Source organism: Diabrotica undecimpunctata, chromosome 2 (genome assembly GCF_040954645.1).
Source record: "Diabrotica undecimpunctata isolate CICGRU chromosome 2, icDiaUnde3, whole genome shotgun sequence".
NCBI classification, from domain to species: Eukaryota; Metazoa; Arthropoda; class Insecta; order Coleoptera; family Chrysomelidae; genus Diabrotica; species Diabrotica undecimpunctata.
In genome coordinates, this window is record NC_092804.1 from 172864969 (window position 1) to 172886898 (window position 21930).

The 21930-nt window shown below is 31.5% G+C and overlaps 1 protein-coding gene across 1 annotated transcript in view; it reads left to right on the plus strand.

The window, feature by feature from the left end:
* Positions 1 to 18506, plus strand: part of LOC140433992 (uncharacterized) — a 29244-nt gene extending 10738 nt beyond the window's left edge. Inside the window, exons 3-4 of the mRNA XM_072521961.1 lie at positions 13887 to 14161; positions 15404 to 18506. Coding sequence (XP_072378062.1) covers positions 13887 to 14161; positions 15404 to 18407 — 3279 coding nt within the window. The 3' untranslated portion in view covers positions 18408 to 18506. The remainder of the gene's footprint in view (positions 1 to 13886; positions 14162 to 15403) is intronic.
* Positions 18507 to 21930: the final 3424 nt, after the last annotated feature.

Sequence of the window (21930 nt, forward strand, 5' to 3'; positions counted from 1 at the left end):
AATTGTAATAAAAATTTGTATCTTTAGAAAATAAACAAATATTAATTTATATAGTAGTTACTTTTGTATCCTTATGTCTAATATGTTCATAATAATTTACGTCAAGTGCGTTTGCTGGATCTTGTAGTTTGACAGCAAGATAACCTCTCCCAAGTTAGATAAAAGAGAATCGTTTGAAGGTGAGGTCAGCAACCTCACCCCTTAAAAAAGAAACACGTTGATATAACTGATCACCAAATCTCAGATACTGGACAGAAACATTAGACGACAATCTCATCAAGAAACAACACTACTAGAAAAAATACCGAGTTATAATTAGCATTATGGAATATTTAATTGTGGAAAAAAAAGAACTAAAATAACCACCCATAAAATCGATATATGTGCACTATTAATTAAAAACTAGAAAGAAAAGAAAATGTAAATTACAATACCAGAATGTCCTACTCGTTCTCCTCTATATTTTCCTATTCGTAAGAACATAGTTGCATCAACCTCTGAGGTTATTAGCGATATAAATACATATGAAGTGTCAGGGGGAAAAACATTTTTAGTCAAAAAAATCAAAATTCAGTTTTTGGCGCTTCTTCTTCTTTAAGTTATATCTTCTATCAAACGTTGAAAAACCATCATGGCTATGCGGACTATGTTGACTGCCGCTCTAAAAAGTTCTGCACTACTGCATTCAAACTCATTCCCTTAAGTTCTTAAGCCAGGATATTCTTCGTCTTCCCACATTTCGCTTTCTTGGGATTTTGCCTTGCATAATAAGTTGTAATAATGCGTATTTTTGCCATCTCATCACATGTCCTCAAGTACTCAAGTTTTCGTCTTTTGATAGTTAATATTATTTCCGCCTCATTTCCTATCCTTCTAGTTACTTCCACGTTTGACATTCTTTGAATCCATGATATTCTTAGGATTCTTCTGTAACACCAAAATTCAAAGGCGGCCAACTTATTCAGATGGACTTGTTTTAGTGTCCACGCTTTCAAACCATAAAGAAGAGTAGAGAACACGTAACATCGAAGCTTTCTCAGGCATAGTTCTAACCTTATATCCCGACAACAAAGAAACTTTTTAAGTTGAATGAATGATGCACGTGCTATTTTAATGCGTATCCTAATTTCTTTGGTTTGATCTACATCTGATGTTATCCATGTTCCTAAGTATTTATATCTATACATATGGATCAATGATACTGGTCTGGCTGTTATTAAGAAGCAAGGGTTGAAGAGCTCCTTTATAGGACAATTCTACTATTTTATCTACGTTAAAAGAGAGTAAATTAGACTCGGACCAGGTTTTTATTTTAAGTAGATCATAAGTGCCAAATGAGAATTAAACATGTCTCACAATACAACTACTTGGGAACTATAATCAATGAGTAGTGGGACAATACCCAAGAGATTAAATGTTGCATCGGAAAGGCAAAAAGTGCATTCTTGACTATGAGCTCTGTGTTCAAAAGCCATGACCTCACGCTAGAAACAAAAATAAGGCTCTCTAAATATTACGTGTACTCAGTGCTTCTGTACCGAGTAGAAACGTGGACATTGAAGGCGGAAACCCTATCAGAACTTTAGGCTTTTGAGCTATAGCTATACAGAAGGATCCTGAAGACACCGTGGACAGACAAAGTCATCAATGAATAAGTATTGCGGAGGATGAACACAACCGCGGTTTGGTTAATATCGTGAAGGGCCGTAAGCTGCAGTACTTGGGACATATAATGAGAAATCAAGGCAGATTCGAGCTACTTCAATGCATTTGAAGAAAAAATGATACGAGCTACTTTAATGCATTTGAATTCAAGGTAAAATTGAAGGAAAAAGGGCACTAGGACGAAGAAGAATATTCTGGCTTGCTAATCTAAGAGCATGGTATAGAAAGACCTCAACACAGCTATTTCGTATAACAATCAACAAAGTCATCATAGCCAGAATGATCGCCAACGTTCGGAACGGACAGGCACCCTAAGAAGAAGATCAGAAGTTATAATTGCATGAAGAGTTGCAATATTAAAGTTCCTCCAGGTTACACTGGTGTCATCAGCAAAAAGAAAAATTTTTCCATCGATTTTTAAGTTAGTGATGTGATTTATAAAGATAAGGAAAAGTAGAGGACGCAGTACTGAACCTTGTAGTCCTCCGCAGACAATGCTTTTTTGACTAAAGTCAAAGATATCCCTCGAATTCCGTAGAAATTTAGTTCTTTTTATCAAAATGTCGTGATTTACACAATCAGAAGCTTTGGCATAGTCAAAAAAAACAGTGGCAGTACAAAAATTATTGTTTAGTGCTTGATAGATCTCATGTAGTAGAGAAAACATAGCATTGCTGGTACATTTATTAGATAAAAAGCCAATCTGACTTTGTGATAAAATGTTGTTTTCAACGATTAAAGATATAAGTCGGGCTTTTATAAGTCTCTCAATAATTTTGGAAAGGAAAGGTAAGGCAATAGGTCTATAGTTGCATATAATAGATTTTTTACCACCCTTATGACGAGGAATAATAATGGCAGTCTTTAGGCACTCTGGAAATATACTTTTTTAAAAGGAATCGTTAATTAATGAGACCATGACCCCCAGCACATGATTTGGGAAATTTAAGAAAATTTTTATGGATAGTCCATCAGTACTACAGGAAGATTTGCTTTTGATACTACTGATTGTTTGGATCAGTTCAGATTTATCAACTGGTCTTATAGGGAATGAATATTAGAGACCTTTTGTGAATTGAGGAGATAGGAAATAGGATTTTGTTGTGGCTAAATAGCTGATGTTATATTTTTACTCACATTAACGAAGTATTCATTTATATTTTCAGGGTTTGTAAGAGAAAATGTTTGAGCTGTGTTAGTTTTATTTCGAAGATCATTTATTTTGGACCAAGTTTCCCTTGCAACATTTTTAGAGCTTCCCAGATGATTCTTATAGTACATTTTTTAAGCTGTTTTCATAAGTTTTAGATAGGTTCTTCTGTACATGGGGATATATTCAGTGACAAAGAGATTGGTAGTAAATTTATTGATGTACAACAGTGAACGCATATTCTTGGCTGATATGCGGATACCTTTGGTAGTCCAGGGTTTGTGATGTTTTGACTTAATTGTCATTAAAGAAAATGCCTTATTGAGAATACAGACAAGCTTATCTAAAAAATCACTGAAATTATAATCCACGTTCACAGAGGGAAAGTGCCATCCAAAAGTCAAGCATGTTTCTTGCTTGTTGGGCAATGTGATCCACTTCTTCAGTTCCTTGAACGCCATTTTGTGAAGAAACCCATAGAAATTGTACAGCATGATTGCTGTTTTGTATGGTAGCTGTTTTTTTTGAATTAGAAGAGCAATTGGATGTGTTGTGTAAATTTGGATATTTGTATTGATGGAACTGAGACAATCGGTAATTATAAGAGCGTTGGACATATTACTAAAGTTAATCTGAGTAAGTGCTTAATAGTTGGCATATAGCTCGTCAGTGTGTATATAGCTTAAGAATGGTAGTTTATATATATATATATATATATATATATATATATATATATATATATATATATATATATATATATATATATATATATATATATATAACGAGTTTATTACAGCTGCCGTCGTTTCTCGCACCCTAGCTTCCAACGCTTGCGATCGTTCCAGTCATCTACTTGTAGACCCCTATCTTCCATTGCACCTTTTACTTCTTGTCTCCACGATCTTCTTGGTCTTCCCTTTTTCCTGCGGTTGGTGGGGATCCACTGTAACATTCTCTTTGGCCATCGTTGATCATTCATCCTTTCTACATGACCATACCATTTCAGCCTTTTGCATTCTATAGTTTCCAGGACGTCAATGTCTATGCCAATACGCTCTCTGATTTCAGTATTCCTTACTCTATCTCTTCTAGTGAGTTGGCAACATCTTCTCCAATAATTCATTTCCATTGCTTTTATTTTGGATGCGTCATTTTTATTTATTACCCAAAGCTCTGAACCATATGTAGCAATGCTTTCCATGATACTTTTGTATATCCTAATTTTTGTGTTTCGGGTGATGTGGTTATTCCAAAGTATACTATTCAGTTGACGTATTGCTGAATTTCCTTGACCAATTCTAGTAGCTATTTCTTTTGTATTCCGACCATTGTTTGTAATGTTTACACCGAGATATTTAGAGCTATCAGTATTTTGAATTTGTTTGCTTCCTAGTTCTAAGTGCTTTCCTTCACCTCCCACTACTACGTACTCTGTTTTTGATGGATTAATTTAATTGATAAGCCCCACTTAGTATATTCTTCATCTATTTTTCGTAACATGTAGTGGATATCATCTTGATCTTCTGCAAGTATTACTTGGTCATCAGCAAAATGCAAGCTGTACAGTGTATGGTCTCCAATTTTAACACCCATAGGTTCACATTTTCTTTTCCAAATATCCAAAACCCCCTCCAAATAAATCTTAAAGAGTGTAGGTGCAATGCAGCAGCCTTGGCGAAGTCCTTTGGTCACTTTTATCTTTTTTGTCACTTTTTGTCCAATCTTTATTACACTCGTCATATCATAGTACAACTCCCTTACAGCATTAATGTAAATCGGTGAAATATTCTTGTTTTCTAGTACCTGCCATAGCTTGGCTAATGGGACACTGTCATATGCTTATAGTACTCAAAGTAGTTTATACTCAAGTGTAATATTTGAAGTAACAACAGCTGCTCCAACTCCAGTAAAAGTTTAAGAGGCGTCTGTGTATACGTTGGCGTAATTTTGTAAGTTTGTTCATGAAAGTATTTTTTATAAAAGAGTGAGGAGTATCGTTCTTTCTAAAGATATTTAAGGATGTGTCGGACTCAGAAATGCTTATTGTCCAATGAAGAGTAAGTTTTATGAAGTTGGAATAGGTATTTGGTATCGGAATTTTTAAAGCCATGAGAGCTTGCCTCACTTTTTCATAGAATGGTGGTTTCACATTTCTATTTTCAGTATATAAGATTTTTAAACGATCAGTAAATATGTAATTTCTAGTTGGATTATTTGTGATGGGATGTGAGAGTAAAGTGCATCCTTCTATATTTAAGTGGTAACTCACAAGTTGGCTATTCTTAATGCCGTAGTTTGAATAATTTTAAGGTGGTCTAATAGGGATTCTATTTAAGATCTAATTAGGGTTATAAACATAGATTGAGCAGTTATAGTCCGCTCCATGATTTTTATAGAAAAATCATTTTTAAAAACCTAATCTCCTCAGCGTAATTCAGGATTTGGTTATATAATTTTAGTTGTAGTTTAATCAGATCACGTTTCTTTGAAAATAACAAACACTTCGATTTGCTGAGTGAAAACTAAAATAATGGCAATTAAAAATAGCTTATTACAGATCCTTGAGGGGTGCCATTTGCTTGATATCTTGTAGAAGATATGCAGTGGTTGATTCTTACTTGGAAATTGCGTTGTTTAAGAAAATTTAAAATGAAATTAATGATATTAGGTACCTCTAATATTCCATGTGTGTAGTGATTTGATAACATCGTAACGCCATGCTGTATCAAATGCGTTTGTAATATCTACGAACACTGCAATAGCTTCGCGTTTGTTCGCAAAAGATTAAAGAATTTCAAACTCTAAATCAGGGGTTGGCAACTAATTTTGGGTGAGATCCAGACATATTTTATTGGGCGAAACTTTGTGTTTGCTAGCTTATTTTAATTTTCACCTACAACACAATATATAATACAACAAACAGGTGTACGTTTTTAAAATCAATGTGATAAATTACACTTGTGTTCCTGAGCCAGTTTTTTAAAGTTAGGTTCACGCTGAGAGCAGCTAATGCGAATAGTGTCCTCAAGGTGAGCGCCTGTCAATCTTGATCGATATTTCGCTTATCGAATGCAGAACTATCCTATGTAAGTCACAAAATACAAATTTTACAGGAGAGCATTTTTCTATTTAATGTAAAACTAAACAAAAATTTTGAAAAAAAAATTGATTATCATGTAACTTTTTCAGCCTATTTTCGATAACGCTTATGTTTTTTACGATAAAATCAGTTAAACACAAATTTATGGACTTAGGATATCTTGCTCGTTATAGGTAATATGCTATGTCCACATATGTTTAAATGTGTTTAAATCGAGCCGGAACATAATGGACTTAGGCTACTTCTGATTTGTATATAGTGAGGTTAAGAAAGGAAATTAAAAACCAGAAACGAAATAAACAAATTTATTATTGAAACAAACAAACAAAAAATTTTAGGTAACTAAAATAGATATAATATAACACTAACTGTTAATTGCAAAAGTAATTTTTTTTAAATAAGGTACAAAAATCTTAATACTAGGTAAGTATTCAAAAAGAAATAAGTATGGATTCCTGAGGCATAAGGGCAATTATTACTCGGAATCATCTGTACGTAAAACTGAATAAGGTAAATCAGCATAAAAATCATGGTACTGGACGGGTATCACTTTCTTGTTACATAAAAATTGTAGATGTTCATGTTTTTTCTTAGTCAATGGAAGAAAATCTTTATATAACTGTTTCAGCTCAACATTATTTATATCGACATTAATTGACTTTCTACCTTTTTGTAATAAATCAATCATTTTATATTGCTCATGATAATCATGTTTGAAAAGAATTTTGTTCGGAAATTTGCTATTTGCCTCTATAATGCGTATCTTATTCAAATGTACTTTTTCGTTATTTACGTCACGATCCCAATTCAAAGTGATTTCTTGAGTAAGAGCTTTCAGATCCAGAAATTTTTCTTTGTCCATTTCGATCACATGATAAGGATTGTTTTTCTTGGCCGTTCGCACTAATGTATACCACTGATCAGGGGAAAATATGGGAATATGCTTAGATGCTCTCTCTATTACACTGTGCATCGAGTCCCCTTCGGTTTGCGTGTGTCCTTTCTCCAAGAAAGTATGTCTAATGACAATATTAAGCTTTTGTGCCAAGAAACTGTACATAGTGAAGAGGAATTTGTTTCTATTTTGGCCAGCGCAATTATCTGAGTAGAAGGAAAATTGCTTTGTCCCGCGGTCTACTTTATGGTTAATGAAATTGATTAAACAACTACCTATCTCCGAGCATCCCCTTTTTCCGAAGGACTCATACCACATGTAGCAGTAGCCTTCGCCGTTAGCCATATTAAATACCGTAAAATTATACGTCGACAATTTCAGTTTGTAATAAGTAAGGCCAATATAGCATTTTGGTACAGGTAGGATTTGTTCCAAATCGAAAACTGCTGCACATAATTCACTATTTAGCTTAGCTCCTTCTTTATCCGCATTTTTTAATTGTCGTGCAACCTCCTTGTTTCTAATATGTGACTGGTATTCTTCTTCCATTTTATTTTTTTCTTCCATTGTGCTTTCTGTATATTTGTTACATATATCACACATATCCTTTTTAGGGATGAAAAACGATAAATTGTATTCAGTGTTAAATATTATTCTGTACATACTTTCAGTCGCAGGTTTAATATTCTTTTCTTCACAATATTCAAGATAGAGACCATACATCTTGGCTATGTTAAGTGTCGAAGGCAAAAAACGTTTAGATGTATTTTTCCGATAGTAGTGGCTTTCGACAGTTTCAAATAGATTATTGTGGTCTCTTATTGACTGCTTGACAGAATCATCTAGTTTAGAGTTTTTACATACTTTACCTCGACGATCTTCTGAAACTGTACCCGTACTTCCCATTTTTTTTATAACTGTTTTAACAACTTGGGCACTTATTCCTAATGTATTTAAAAAAAAGGTTTTACACACAACAGTTTTCTGTCCACGATTATAAAACATGTATTTGTAAGAAAATACCCGTTTCCTTTCTTTACTTTTGTCTGTGTTGCCTTCATTTTCAATATTGTTTTCCTCATCGCTCTCCTTTTTTTCATTAATTTCTCTCAAGCGTGTTCTGACCTTCTCTGTCAAATCTACATTGTTTGCAATGAAGTCACGTTGTCTGTTAATGTCTCCTAGTTGCCAATAACTTTCAAAAATCTGCCTCCTTTCTTCTTCTGAAATCTTTTCGCTGCATTTATTTCTACAATTAGTGCAAGCATTTTTCTGCTGTTTCTTTGCATGGACATTTCCTTTCCAATCGGCATATTGTTCACCACGATTACGGGATGCCTTAATTTTATTTCTTCTCCATTGACTTGGGTTTCTTTATCTTTTGCGTGTGTTTAACTGCTTAGATGTCACCGAGATACCTTGACTATCACCATCTAATCTTCTTCTTCTGGTTCCTATCCGTTTCGGATGTTGGAAATCATATTGGCAATCATGACCTTGCTCGCTGCGGCTCGAAACAGCTCCGTTGAGGTTTTCTTAAACCATGTTCTTAAATTCCGCAGCCATGATATTCTCCTTCTACCGGGTCCTCGCTTACCTTTGAGTTTACCTTGCAATATAGACTGCAGCAGGGAGTAACGGTGCTGATTTCTCATAACGTGTCCCAGATATTGCAATTTTATGCGTTTGATCGTAAACACAACACCATCTAATAAACTTTCTTTATCTACTAGATCTTGATTTTGAAATGAGTAGTTTTCTTTTACTGGCTTATAATCAGGATCATTACTATCATCATCAGAAGCAAATGGATCTTCTTCAGATTCAGACAGGAGTAAATCGTCCTCTAAAATATTGCGTTCATTTAGGGCCATATGGCTACTTCGAATTGATCGGAAATTTGAGCTATCTTTTATAATTGAATTAAGAATATTATCCAGTATATTACCAGATGGATATATTTGTGTAACAGGATTAATATGAAAAATATATGTTGATGTTTCCCACGGAACTAAGAAAGAAGGAGGACTTAAAATAACACTTTCTTGCATTAATCGAGCTACATCTTTATCTGAAGACACTTTTTTGTTTTGGACACCTACAAAATATTAGTATATAGTATGTAGATTTTACCAAAAATGAAATTTTCTGAATATTACCTAATTCTGTGTTTTCATCTGAAATTATGTGTGTGGCCAAAAGAGGTGGAGTTTGCAGCAACGCATTTTTATTCATCAGCTGAGTGCCACTTCTATTTATTTTTTCATAGGGAAATTCTAAAGTAAAATTGACAAATTAGAAGGGTGACTGAATTAAATAGAGTTTTCTGTGCTTTACCTGTTCTAGAAATTTCCTCATTTTTCTTATTAACTATCAAAGAAGGAAACGATTGTGACTTAGTTCTTTCAGCTGCACTTCTTTTATCTAGATTTTGGATGTCTACAATAAAAAATATATGAATTATAATTACGTTTTGAAATCTAATTTTTCCTCTTACCTGTCTTTAGAGTATCTTCAATTTTTTTGTTGACAGACAACATTATCTTCTGAGTTCTGGAAGTCATTGTAAACATATAATTTAAATAATAATATCGTTTTTTTTTATTTCGATACAAAGCAGAACTAACCTATGTCCGCAATTAATTAATACTTATAGGACTATACTTCGAAAATTGAAAGCAGAACTAGTCTATGTCCAAACTAAATACGGACTTAGTATAGATCACCTCTAAAAGTTACTTCTGCACTGAGAGTTAATACGATGTACATATTAGGATAGTATAGAAAATTCTCATTAGGTGGGGATCGAGTGGAAGGGCGATAGGCTAGTTCTGCGCTCATATTCGGCAGTCCGAATTAAAGATGATAGCGTTGAAAGTCAATTTTCGACAAAAATGGACTTCTGCATTCAATGAGCGATTTATTCTCCAAAAAATTCAATTTTGAAAACGAAGTTTCACAAAGAAATGTAAAGTCAAACATAGTAGCAAGATAAACAGCTAATTTATAGCAGCTTTTATATTTCTCTGGAATATGTTTACTACAAAATTCTTGGGTGAATGCAGTCTTATGCATTTACAACAAAATGTCTTTCTGCAAATCTCGATTTGGAGCAGGGGCTTTAAAATCAAAAACAATTTCGCAACAACGTCACTACATTAGAAAAATGTTGGTAATGATTATACTAATTTTATCATGCAACTACATATAAGATAAGTATATAAAAAAATATATCTAAATGGCATTTTTGGTAAATCTTAAGATAAAAACTAGATACGCTGTATAGATATATATATATATATATATATTACAAATTATCAATAATATTCAATAGAATCTTCAGGTTTTATTTTTTCTGCCTATTGTCTCAAATTGCAGTTTAAGGTGAGACTATTTCTATAAAAGGTTAGTATATTACTTTTAGTTAAAATATAAAACAAAAGATTAATCTTTTAATGGCTTATTTTTCGTAAAATATTGTAAGAGTAGCTATATAGAATTTACCTGTCAGTTTATTGAAATTTTTCTCCATTTTTACTATTATTTTTTTAATTTTCAAGGCTGAAGAACATTAATATTATTTCATTATTATTATTATTATCATTAAAATACTATTTTAATTATTTTATTTATTTATATATAAAACGGTGTTTTTTTATAATAATTATTGCATATAACATGTACATATGCAGTTATTCGTTTAGCTGAAAAATATTCTTTTAAATATTTTATTAAATATTCTCTAAAATACTATTTTATTAAAATGTATTCCTATAAACGGATCAATTTATTAAGGAGTAAATGAAACTCTATTTTTAAAACCGGAATATTTCTATATATCTCCTATATGTATTTATTAAATAATTATAAATAAACATTTCATCGAAACATCGAAATGAGAACTATAATGTGTACGAAGTGTGAAAGTATTGTCATTATTTTATATGATATTACACTGACCGGCAAAAAAGTGGCCACTATAAATTTATGAAAATAAAAATTCATTGGAAGTTTTATGCACTGTTTTATATTGTATCTTCTTCTTATGGTACCCTATTTAATTAGTGGATGTTGGCAACAATTCTAGTATACTTCTCTCGATCTTGTGTGGCTCTAAAGAGTGCATGGGCATTGAGGTTTGTCCAATCCCTTATGTTTTTAAGCCATGAGTATTTCTTTCTTCCGATGCCCAGTTTTCCTTCTGTATTCCCTTCCATAATAAGCTTTAAGAACTGGTACTTGGAATTTAGAAATATATGATTCGATTGACATTCGATTTAATACTTCGACATTTGTTGTGTGATCTGTCCAGGGAATTTTAAGTAGTCTTCTAAATACCCACATTTCAAAGGCCTCCAATCGGTTCATCACATTGGCCTTTATGGTCCAGGTTTCTATGCCATATAGCAGTATGGAGTAAATGTAACATTTTACAAAGCGATATCGAAGCGTTAAGTTAAGGCTGCTGTTGCTTAGCAAGGTTCTCATATTAGTAAATGCTGTTCGGGCTTGCTTAATCCTGCTACGTATCTCTATGTCTGGATCTAGATCTTCAGTTATCCAACTACCAAGATATCTGAACTTGGAGACCTTTTGGACGTTCTTATTGTTTACTCTTATATTTAATTGCATATTTCGTGTTCTACTTACCACCATTACCTTCGTCTTGTCTACATTAATCTTCAAGTCCAGTCGCTCTCCTTCAGTGTTTATTCTATCTATTAGTCGTTGTAGCGCTTCTTCGCTATCAGCTATTATGACTGTATTATCAGCATAGCGAAGAAAAACTAATAGTCTGTCCTTTGATTTTGATTCCATTTTCAGTGTCACTTAAGGCTCTATCAAAATCGTTCCAGAGTAAAAATTAAAAAGAGGGGCGACAGAGCACAATTCTGTCGTACACCTTTGTCGATTGAGAAATATGATGTAGATTCCAGTTCTACCCTCATAGATGTCAATTGATTCATATAAAGGTTCTTTATGATTTTAAGGTCATTCTCATCTATCGAACGTTCCTGGAGCAATTTTTTCTAATTCTGAATTATTAACATAATCGAACGCTTTGGTAATCTATAAAGCATTGGAAGACATATTTTTACTGATCTCTGCATTTCTGAAGTAGGACAGTTAAGCTATAATGTGCTTCTCTTGTGCCAAATCCTTTTCTGAAACCGAATTGTGAGGGCTTAATGTCTCTTTTACATCTGTTGTATATTCTTGTGTGAATTATCTTTAAGAAGAGTTCTAGGACCTGACTCAATAAGCTGATCATTTGGAATTGGTCGCAACTATTAGCGTTTGGATTTGTTGGGATTGGTATAAAGGTTGATTGAAGACATCAAAATGATATTGCCAATATTTATGAGTTGAAAGGATTTTACTGAAAGATAGTTCATTCAATTATATGAAATCAACTTTAACTTAAAAATATCAGTCACAAAAATCATAGCATGTGATTAGTGTTTTAGGTTAAATCTTCGTATTTTGTGCTAAGGTATCTCCAGTTACTATATGGATAACTGTTAATGAAATACCCTGTACAAATAATGCTAAAATATAAATGATGTATCCTCGATATATTTTTGACTTATACACTAATCGTGACATTTTCTTTTTATTCATTTCAATTCTATTCAAAAGGTCTCCAAACATCCATTTCCGTAAATATGACAACAAGAGATGTAAACAATTTTCTATTCGTCAAATACAACAGTACTCAACAATTGATAAGTATCGAAGTAATATTTTACTCCAGAAATAGCCGAAGTTAGTAAAAAATAATTAAAGTAATATTAATACCCCGACTTTATTATCAATTTTAAACGAAATAAAATAAATTTTGCCATTATGACCATTTTATTATCAGTCATTAGGGCAAATCAGTGAATGTTGGTGCAAAATTGCAAGTGCTCCGTGTGTAAGGGAGTGGTTAAGTTCGAAGCCGGCTGTGCCACGTTGAGGCCGACGATGAACTAGCAACGCTGCAGCGTTTTCTTCCATTTGATTAACATTGTCCATTGTCCGTAAGAGCCAACGCTGAAATCTGCTGGTAAATCCGAGTTTAGGTACTTAGATAATATTTTTGTGAACTTATAGTTTTTATTTTACTTTATTGTATTCAAAAAGGAACCCAATTCCCAAAGCATGAGCGAAAATTTTAAATGATAAAATAATGAAACTATAACAATATAATCCAATAAAGTTTATTTATAAATCTACATTAACTTATATACAATAACAAAAACTACAGTTAAACAATAACAAAGCTTAATTCTAATGTCTGATTAGTGATTAAAATAAGTAAGAGTGAACACTATATTTTAGATTTTAAAAGTTAGCTGCATAATAATTGCAAACTGACTTAATGAAGTCTAATTTAATGAAGTAATGTTTTGACTAACGTAATATTCCTTTTACCTATTTTCAATAAAATCAATTTTTTTGCCGTTGTATCAAGTTTTTTTTCGAATCTATGTGCAGTTCTAATTTTTACATATACTTCTGCTTGAAAATTTAACAAACTGTCTGTAAATTTAGATATGTCAGGATATGATTTATAAAAACATTCGTTAAATTTCGAGTGAAATGATTCACATGCGTTTGTAGTAAATATAAGAGATGATCAATTTGAAGGCCACATATAAGGTGGAAATGTTAAATCTTCCGTTAAATAATTATCAACTAGGTAATCAGAAAATTGCAAAACTCTGTCATTTTCTGGCATACTATTAGAAAGTTTATCAGAAAAAAAAGAAATGCCGAAAAACAATTTTAACCCTCCGTTAGTCGCTATCGGTGTCACACACCGACGACAGAATTATTCATTCGGGATTTACAAATACCTGTTATTTTTATATCGCCACTTTCTGTACCTCCCCCTATCAACCAAACTCGTGTTAATGTACATTTTTAACTGCCTGGGTACAGTTGTGCGAGTTTTATAGTTATTTTCGGTGCGAGACTTTGTAGCGACTACGGTGTAGCTATTACTTGTTGGCATAACTTGCAGATCAGGTAAATATTTAGCATCTTATTATTGCATTTTATCGGTCAGTTTTGTCAATTCTTATTTATAGATGTCCTTTGAAGCCGAACAAAAATTCATGGTAGAATTATGGGAAATGATTCCTACCGACGATGAAAATTATTTTGACGATGAGAGAAGTGAAAACGAAAACGATCAAATTGAGGAACGCGATGACGGAAGTGAAACGGAACAAGGTATGACAGACGAGGAAGAAGAAAGTGGAAGTAATACATTAGAATTTATTGAAAAAGATGGAGTTAACAGATGGAAAAAGGCCGTTCCACCGCGAAATGTTAGAACAAGACAAGAAAATTACGTAGCTATGTTTGCCGATGTCAGTCTCAGACACCGTAGCGACTCTTGATGCTTAGTTTTTCCTAGCGACTAACGGAGGGTTAAATATTTTCCAATAACAGTTTGATTTTTCCATTCCGATGACAAACGTTAATTTTAAATTTTTCGGTACCAATTTTGTGTTATGAAATTTGCAACAAAAAGTAATAATGTCGGGCTACATTTTGAACTGCTATTTCAAAATCAGAAATTATTCGCTTCGGTTTGAAATTTAAATCATATTGTTACTAATGTATCAAAAGTACTTTTGTACGATTGCTGTGATTTAGTTGTTAACAAACAAAATACCAGCGGAACATAAAAACCATTTTTGTAGCCATGTATAGTAAACATCTGACCAAAATATTTAGAACAGTATTGAAAAGTTCCATCTACATATAAAGAATCTACATTACACAAAAAGTAAAGATTTGTGAAACAACTAAAAATTGCGGAATTATTTTTCGTAGATAATAAAAAGTTTTCACCTGTATTTGTTTTTAAATTTAAGTTCACTAACACTTGTAGAATTTCTTCCTGTGACTTGAGCAATGATGGTGTGGATTTTTGTCTTGCAGCATAGATATTCCTTCGAACGCAAGAAATATCTTTCGTCGTCAGCGGTAAACTGCTGAAATTTTCTTTCTTCAATTCCTTGTGGACACGCTTTAAAGATCTTTCACTTATATCTTCTACAGCTTTCCTCTTTGTAGAATTACTAAAAATTTGCCGGTCAACGTGGATATCTGGAGCATGATTATGCTCCACCGATGTTTTTTCAAGAATAACGTAATTTTCATCACCTTTCTTTGTGTACACTTTTTGTTGACACCCTTTTTTGATGTATCGCCATCTAATTTTTCCATCTTTGGAGACATGGGTCTTTGAATATTTATATTCATTAATTATTAATAAAAGTTCTCCCCTTTGACTAAACATAGTCGTTGAATTCGCCATTTAAAAGATAAACACTAACAGCCAAAACTATACCGTAATACTTGCAAATGAAGTGAATAACTGAAAATATTTATATTCTTATTAATCAAATTTGGAATTTCCGGTCATTAAGACTTAATCCCCAACTTTCTCGGCGATGGGGCAGCAGGTACTTGGGATTAATGGGTCCAGGTAGTTCGTGCATAAAACTTCCAATGAATTTTTATTTTCTTAAATTTATAGGGTGGCCACTTTTTTGCAGTTTAATGTATTATAATAATAAACATTGTATTTTAGGAAAATGATTAAATTTCTGGTACTGGTTTCACTCCTGCCTGCGCTAAGTTTGTGTGGTGGATGTAATTATAGTTCCTATATTTTTCAATGTCAAGGAATAAGCCAAGATGATTTCCTCCTTGAACTATTTCGAAACAAAGATGCAATTTCTCAATTAAATGGAATTGTTATTGAAGATTCTGATTTTTCCGGTATACAACCGTTTGTAGATTTTTCAAAAGATTTGAATCCTGCGTATGTTTTTATTAAATCTTTAACTATTATAAGATCTAAAGTGGATGGTGTTGGTAGCGACACATTTGGGGCTTTTATAAATTTGAGCAAACTAAATTTAACTCAAAATAATATAACAAATCTGGATTGGTTGACTGGTCTATCATCTAATTATTATTTAAATTTAGATTTAAGTTACAATAAAATTTTTGAACTTGATTTTAATGATTTGGGGAATAGAATATCATCAATTTGGTTAAACAATAACGAAATTTCTATAGTAAAGCCAACTTCTTACTATCCAAGTTTTGATTTCATAGATTTGAGCCATAATAAATTAGTGGTTTTTAACGAGTTTGAGTACAATGTAAATATACGATCATTAGATTTAAGTTATAATTATCTACAAATGCTGGCGTTAAAAAGTAATAAAGATCTTTTAAAAATTGAGGGTCACGGGAATAGTAATATTTCGTATATTGGCAACAGCAACTCTTATAGTGTTTCTAATTTTTATTCTAGTTTTATACCTAATAATTCTTTATCCATTCGAAACATATTTAAGTTAAACTGGATCGATATAGATCTACCGGTTTTGGATAGTAATAAACTACCCAGTATAAGCTCAAATGTTATTGATTTTTCCAACAATAATTTAACCAGTATTCCGCAAAATTATTTTCAATCTGTTCAAGCTTCTGTATTTAATCTGAGCTTCAATAATTTTGATGTATTATCCAATAAAGTATTTGGAGTAAATCCAGTAATTACTACTATTGATCTATCCTTTTCTAATTTGAAAAAAATAAGTAATGAATTTTTCATAAACTGCTGTTCTTCCAATTCATACTATTTCGTCTACGTAAATTTAAGTCATAACGCCCTTGAAGAATTAGACGGGATTTGTACGGGAATACCCAAACTAAAACATCTAGATCTTTCGTCTAATAGAATAATAAATCTATCTCAAATATCAATATTGAATTGTTCATATTTATCTACGTATAATATTTCCAAAAATTTTATAAACGATATTCCTCCAGAAACTTTTCAAGGCCAAGTACCTATAGAAACCCTTGACATTAGTGAAAATAATTTATTGTTCATCAATGAGTCAACTTTTAGAAATCTAAAAAGGGTTCTTAAAACGATTAATGTAAGAAACAATAACATATCTACTGTTGGTAGCAAAAGTTTTGATGATTTTGATTATTTAAGAATTATTGACCTATCAGACAATAAAATACAGAATATTGAACAGTATGCTTTTTCGAATTTGAAAAATATCGATATAATTAATTTGTCTAACAACGCAATTGAATTATTGGAAAGCTATACTTTCAACAACATTAGTGTGGAAAATATCGACCTTCAAGGTAACCCTATTCATTATATCAGAGAAAAAGCATTTTCTAACTTAAAATATTTAGAGTCATTAAATCTTTCAAACAGTGCAATAGCAATATTAGAAAATGATGTTTTCTTTAATTTACCAGCAATCCGTACCATAGATTTAAGTAATAATTACATAGATTTGCTAAGTAACTATACTTTTAGGAACTTACCTGTACGTTACATTTTTTTAAACGGAAATAAAATAGAATACATTTCGCAAAACGCTTTTCACAATTTGAATAATTTGATAGAAGTAAACATGAAAAATAACAATATACAAGGAATTGAAAAATATTCATTCCACTTAGTTGATGTCGACACGTTACTTCTTAATTCAATATCAAGTCCAATTGTCTTGGATAATACCTTTAAAATTAAGATTTTGGTAATTCAGTTGACTGGTACAGTAGGCGAACAATTTATTTCAAGTGTTTTCCTTAAAAATTTAACCATAATTGATTCTCATATAGAATTACTAAAGAATAATTGCTTCATCGATTTACCACTATTAACATCTCTAAATTTTATAAATACAACAATTGACGTTTCTGAAGATAACATTTTTAGTGGTTTAACGAGTCTGACTTATTTGGAAGCATCACAAATATTTCAAAATAAAACGTTGCTAAAAGACTATACATTTAAAGATATGCGTAATTTAGAAGTTCTTAATATCTCCAATTCTGCCTTGGATACAATAGAAAATAACGCTTTTGCTGGACTTTTAAAACTAAAAGAATTAAACTTAAAGGGAAACAAATTGTCAGCTGTTAACTTAACGGCAATCACTAACGATTTACCCAATTTGCTTACGCTTAATCTTAGCTCGTCATCCATAAAAATCGTCCAAACCTCAAAACTGGGAAGTCCAAACAACGTTCAATATTTAGATCTGTCAAATAATTATCTTACAAATCTTGATTCACAAACATTTAAATTATTCGAAGATTTAGTTGAGTTGCTTCTTCATAACAACGAACTGTCAACAATTGAGTATCAAACTTTCTATTACTTAAAAAATCTTCGAACACTGAGATTAGATAATAATAAAATCTCTTCCTTTAGTGATGGTGTATTAGATGGATTAGAAGGATTAACATTTCTTAATATATCTGACAATAAAAATTTATTTTACCAAAACAATTTAGTACCTTTTCAAACTCTTAGATATTTAGATCAGTTTTATGTAGATAATACCTACTTGAGAATATCTATTATTGATGTGACAACATTTAGAAAAACGTTTCCTCGTTTATCCAAAATTGGTATTAATAACAACCAGTTCGCTTGTATTGATTTATTAAATATAATGATATATTTCGATAGTTACAAGATTGACTACACGCCTTATAATCCAAAATTTGATGTAAAAAATTTGAATGGAATAACATGTTAAATATAAAGTATTGTATTAATTATTATACTAATACATAATATTATATACCTGTGAAAAAATTTTGTTACCAATTATTATGTACAGTAATCACATATAATAATAAATATAATTATAAAACTCTCTACTTTCTTTATACCTGTATGAGTTGTCAGTTCTTCTATTAGGCTCGGCCTCCTGCGCTCGGTTGCCGTCGATCGTCCTTTGCAGCCGTGATGTTATAGGCCAGGGAAATAAGCAAAAAAATACCCTGTTTTTGACACTCGTCCGGCCAGGCAAGCGACTGTTGTTTTGAGTAGTATGGACCTCTGTAAAAAAAACCTATATGTTTCCTGCAGTCGATTTTTTGGACTTAATTAGTTATTAACCAATTAAGGTCAAAAAACGGATAATTATTGTTTTTTTTTGTCTAACAGGAAAAATTGAAGCATTTTAAACAAATTTTAGTAGAGAGAAGAAACTTATGTCATATAAAAACCTTCAAAATGTTGTTTTCTAAATGTTTCTATCCTCATTTGTTGCTTAGGAAATTGCAAAATAAGTCAAAAATTTCGGTTTTATTTAAATGTTAATAAATTTTTTGAAAATAAACTTATAACATTTATATTTCATGGAATCCTGCGTCTTATAGTGCTTAAAATATGGTCAAAATTTCAAAGTGATTGGTCAAATAGTTTAAAAGTTATTTTATTTGTTTATCGCAAATTAATTTTTTTTGCAACTATATAAGTCAGAAAATTATATAGTTTTAGTAATTGTAGGGGTAGTTTCTGGAACAAGAAAAATTGTTCCATTATTTACGATAAAAAAAATAAGAAAATTATTTTAAATATTGCAAAATAATTTTGCAAAAACATGTCGACTTTTTGCTTATAAATAATTAGAATAACTTTTTAACCATTGCCTGTAGGAATATTATTTTTTTATATTTAAAAGCCTGAATTTTTTCACAAATTTAAAAGAAAAAAAATGGTCCTAAAATAATTTGGGACAATGTTGGCCTCTTTTTTTAATTAATTCATAACAGCTTTGTTTATATAACAATTAAGAAATCTAATTAGCGTTATTTGAAAGAATATACTTTTATTATAATATATCATATTATAATTTTATAGTTTTAATGTACCAAATTCTAAAAATATTGCTTTTTAATGGAATCGTCCACAAAGCTTCAAAATAAATGTGTTCATTAAAATTGGCCGGCTGCTGTGAAACTTGCGGGAGCTGAAGGGGGGGGGGGAGAAGGAGCTCTTAACTGTATCTCTGGTCCTTTTTTTTTTCAATTTGTATGTACTTTTTGCATACATTACGAATATACATTTTTTCAATAAATACATTGTCAAATAAACCACCTAATTTGTTAAAAAAACAAATTTTTTAAAAAACTCACCTTAAATATTACTAAAAAAATTTTTTTTTAGTAATATTTAAGGTGAGTTTGAATGTAAAACAGAAATATTTATAATTAGTGTATACTTTAAAATGATGTAAATAATTTTCTTTGGGAAAGTATGTGGTATTTATTTTCATGTTTTACATTTATTATTTTTTTTGCTGTACTATAATGTGATCTAATTCAATGCTGTATTCTAACGACTTTGTTAAAATATATTGCTTCCTGTTATTTCGTAAAATCGAATTGTTAAACTGGCTATCTCATTTATTATGTTTTAAGTACGGAGAATTTGACTTCTTTTGTTATTTTTGTGTCGCCAATACACACAAGAATAAAGTATCGTAATACTGTGACAATTAACTTAAATTATCGCCACTCAAAATCGCAATGCAATAGTGATTTATTGCATCTCTAAGCAGCGAACGAAACGCACCGGGTTTTTGGTTCTTGTGCTATCGAGTCTCGGCGTCCCGACGTGGTACCAACGAGATTCCACTGGCTAAGAATCTTACGATATCAATATTTCAAATTGTATTCTTAGTACAGACAACAATAATGAGTAAGGCTAGTTAATATTATAATTTATTCATAGTTGTATTTGCTATTTTTCGCTAATTTATTTACAAACAAAATATTACATTTTTTCTTCACTATTATTTATCTAATATCATTTAACCAGCGACCTCTTAAGTTTTATACAAAACAAATTTATTACTAATTTGATATAATAGAAATAAAGTTAGAATAATTTCTTTTAACAAAAATTTTACTTATTTATTTTTGTATCCTATCTATGTAAATTTATCAATCTATTTTTTACAATATTGTAAGTAAATTTAATCTAATACATCTAATTTTTTTATCACATTCGAATTCAATATAAATTCAGAAAGGGAAGGAAAAAGGAAGGGGAAAGAAAAAGTGTACAAAGGTATAGTTTTATTTTTTTAACTCTTTTTTCAACTTAATTTATTATTAGGATTAAATTACCATGGTTTTCAAGTACCTATACCTCTTCTTCTTAAAGTGCCTATCCGTTCCGGATGTTGGCGATCATCACGGCTATCTTTACTTTGTTTATTGCAGCGCGGAACAGTTCAGTGGTAGTCGTGTTATAGCATTTCGTAAATTTTGAAGCCAGGAAATGCGTCTTCTTCCCGGTCCTCTCTTAGAATTTACTTTCCCTTGGAGAATCAGCTGGAGAAGGCCGTAACATTCTTGATTTCACATTACATGTCCTAGATATTCCAACGTTTTAGTTTTGACGGTCATGAGAATTTCACATTCTTTCCCCATTCTACGCAGGACCTCCACATTAGTAACTCTGTCAACCCAGGATATACGTAAGATGCGCCTATAACACCACATTTCGAAAGCTTCGAGCCGATTCATACATGCAACAGTCAGTGTCCATGCTTCCATTCCGTAGAGAAGAACTGTGAATATGTAGCAGTTCAATAGACGGAATTTTGTTTTTAATGATATGTCTCGACTGTCGAAAATGGTTCTCATTCTAACGAATGCTGCTTTTGCTTTTATTATTCGCTGTTTAATTTCTGTTGAGTGGTCCCATTGGCTATTTAAATTGGTGCCTAGATATGTATATTGCTCGACTCTTTCGATATTCTGTTGGTTGATTGTAAGTTGAGCGTTTAGTATTGGTTTTTTACTAATTGTCATAAATTTGGTTTTCTTTATGTTAAGAGCTAGTCCGTATCTGTTACTAACTTCTGTAATGCGATTTGTTAATATCTGTAAGTCATTCAGATTATCGGCAAAAAATAGTGTCATCTGCATATCTAATGTTATTCAACCATTCACCGTTTATTAGTATTCCTTTCGCACAACCGTCTAAAGCTTCCATAAATACCCATTCAGAATAAATATTGAACAGCAATGGAGACAAAATACAGCCCTGCCGTACTCCACGTTCTATTGCAATTTTATTAGTTAACTGGTCTTCTATTTTGATTTTGGCCGTTTAATTGTAGTAAATGTTTCTGATAATTCTAAGATCTTTTTTGTCAATTCCAATTTCTTGCATTAGAGTAATTAATTTGTCATGTTTTACTCTGTCAAATGCCTTCTGGTAATCTATAAAGCATACGTATATGTCACAATTCACATCCC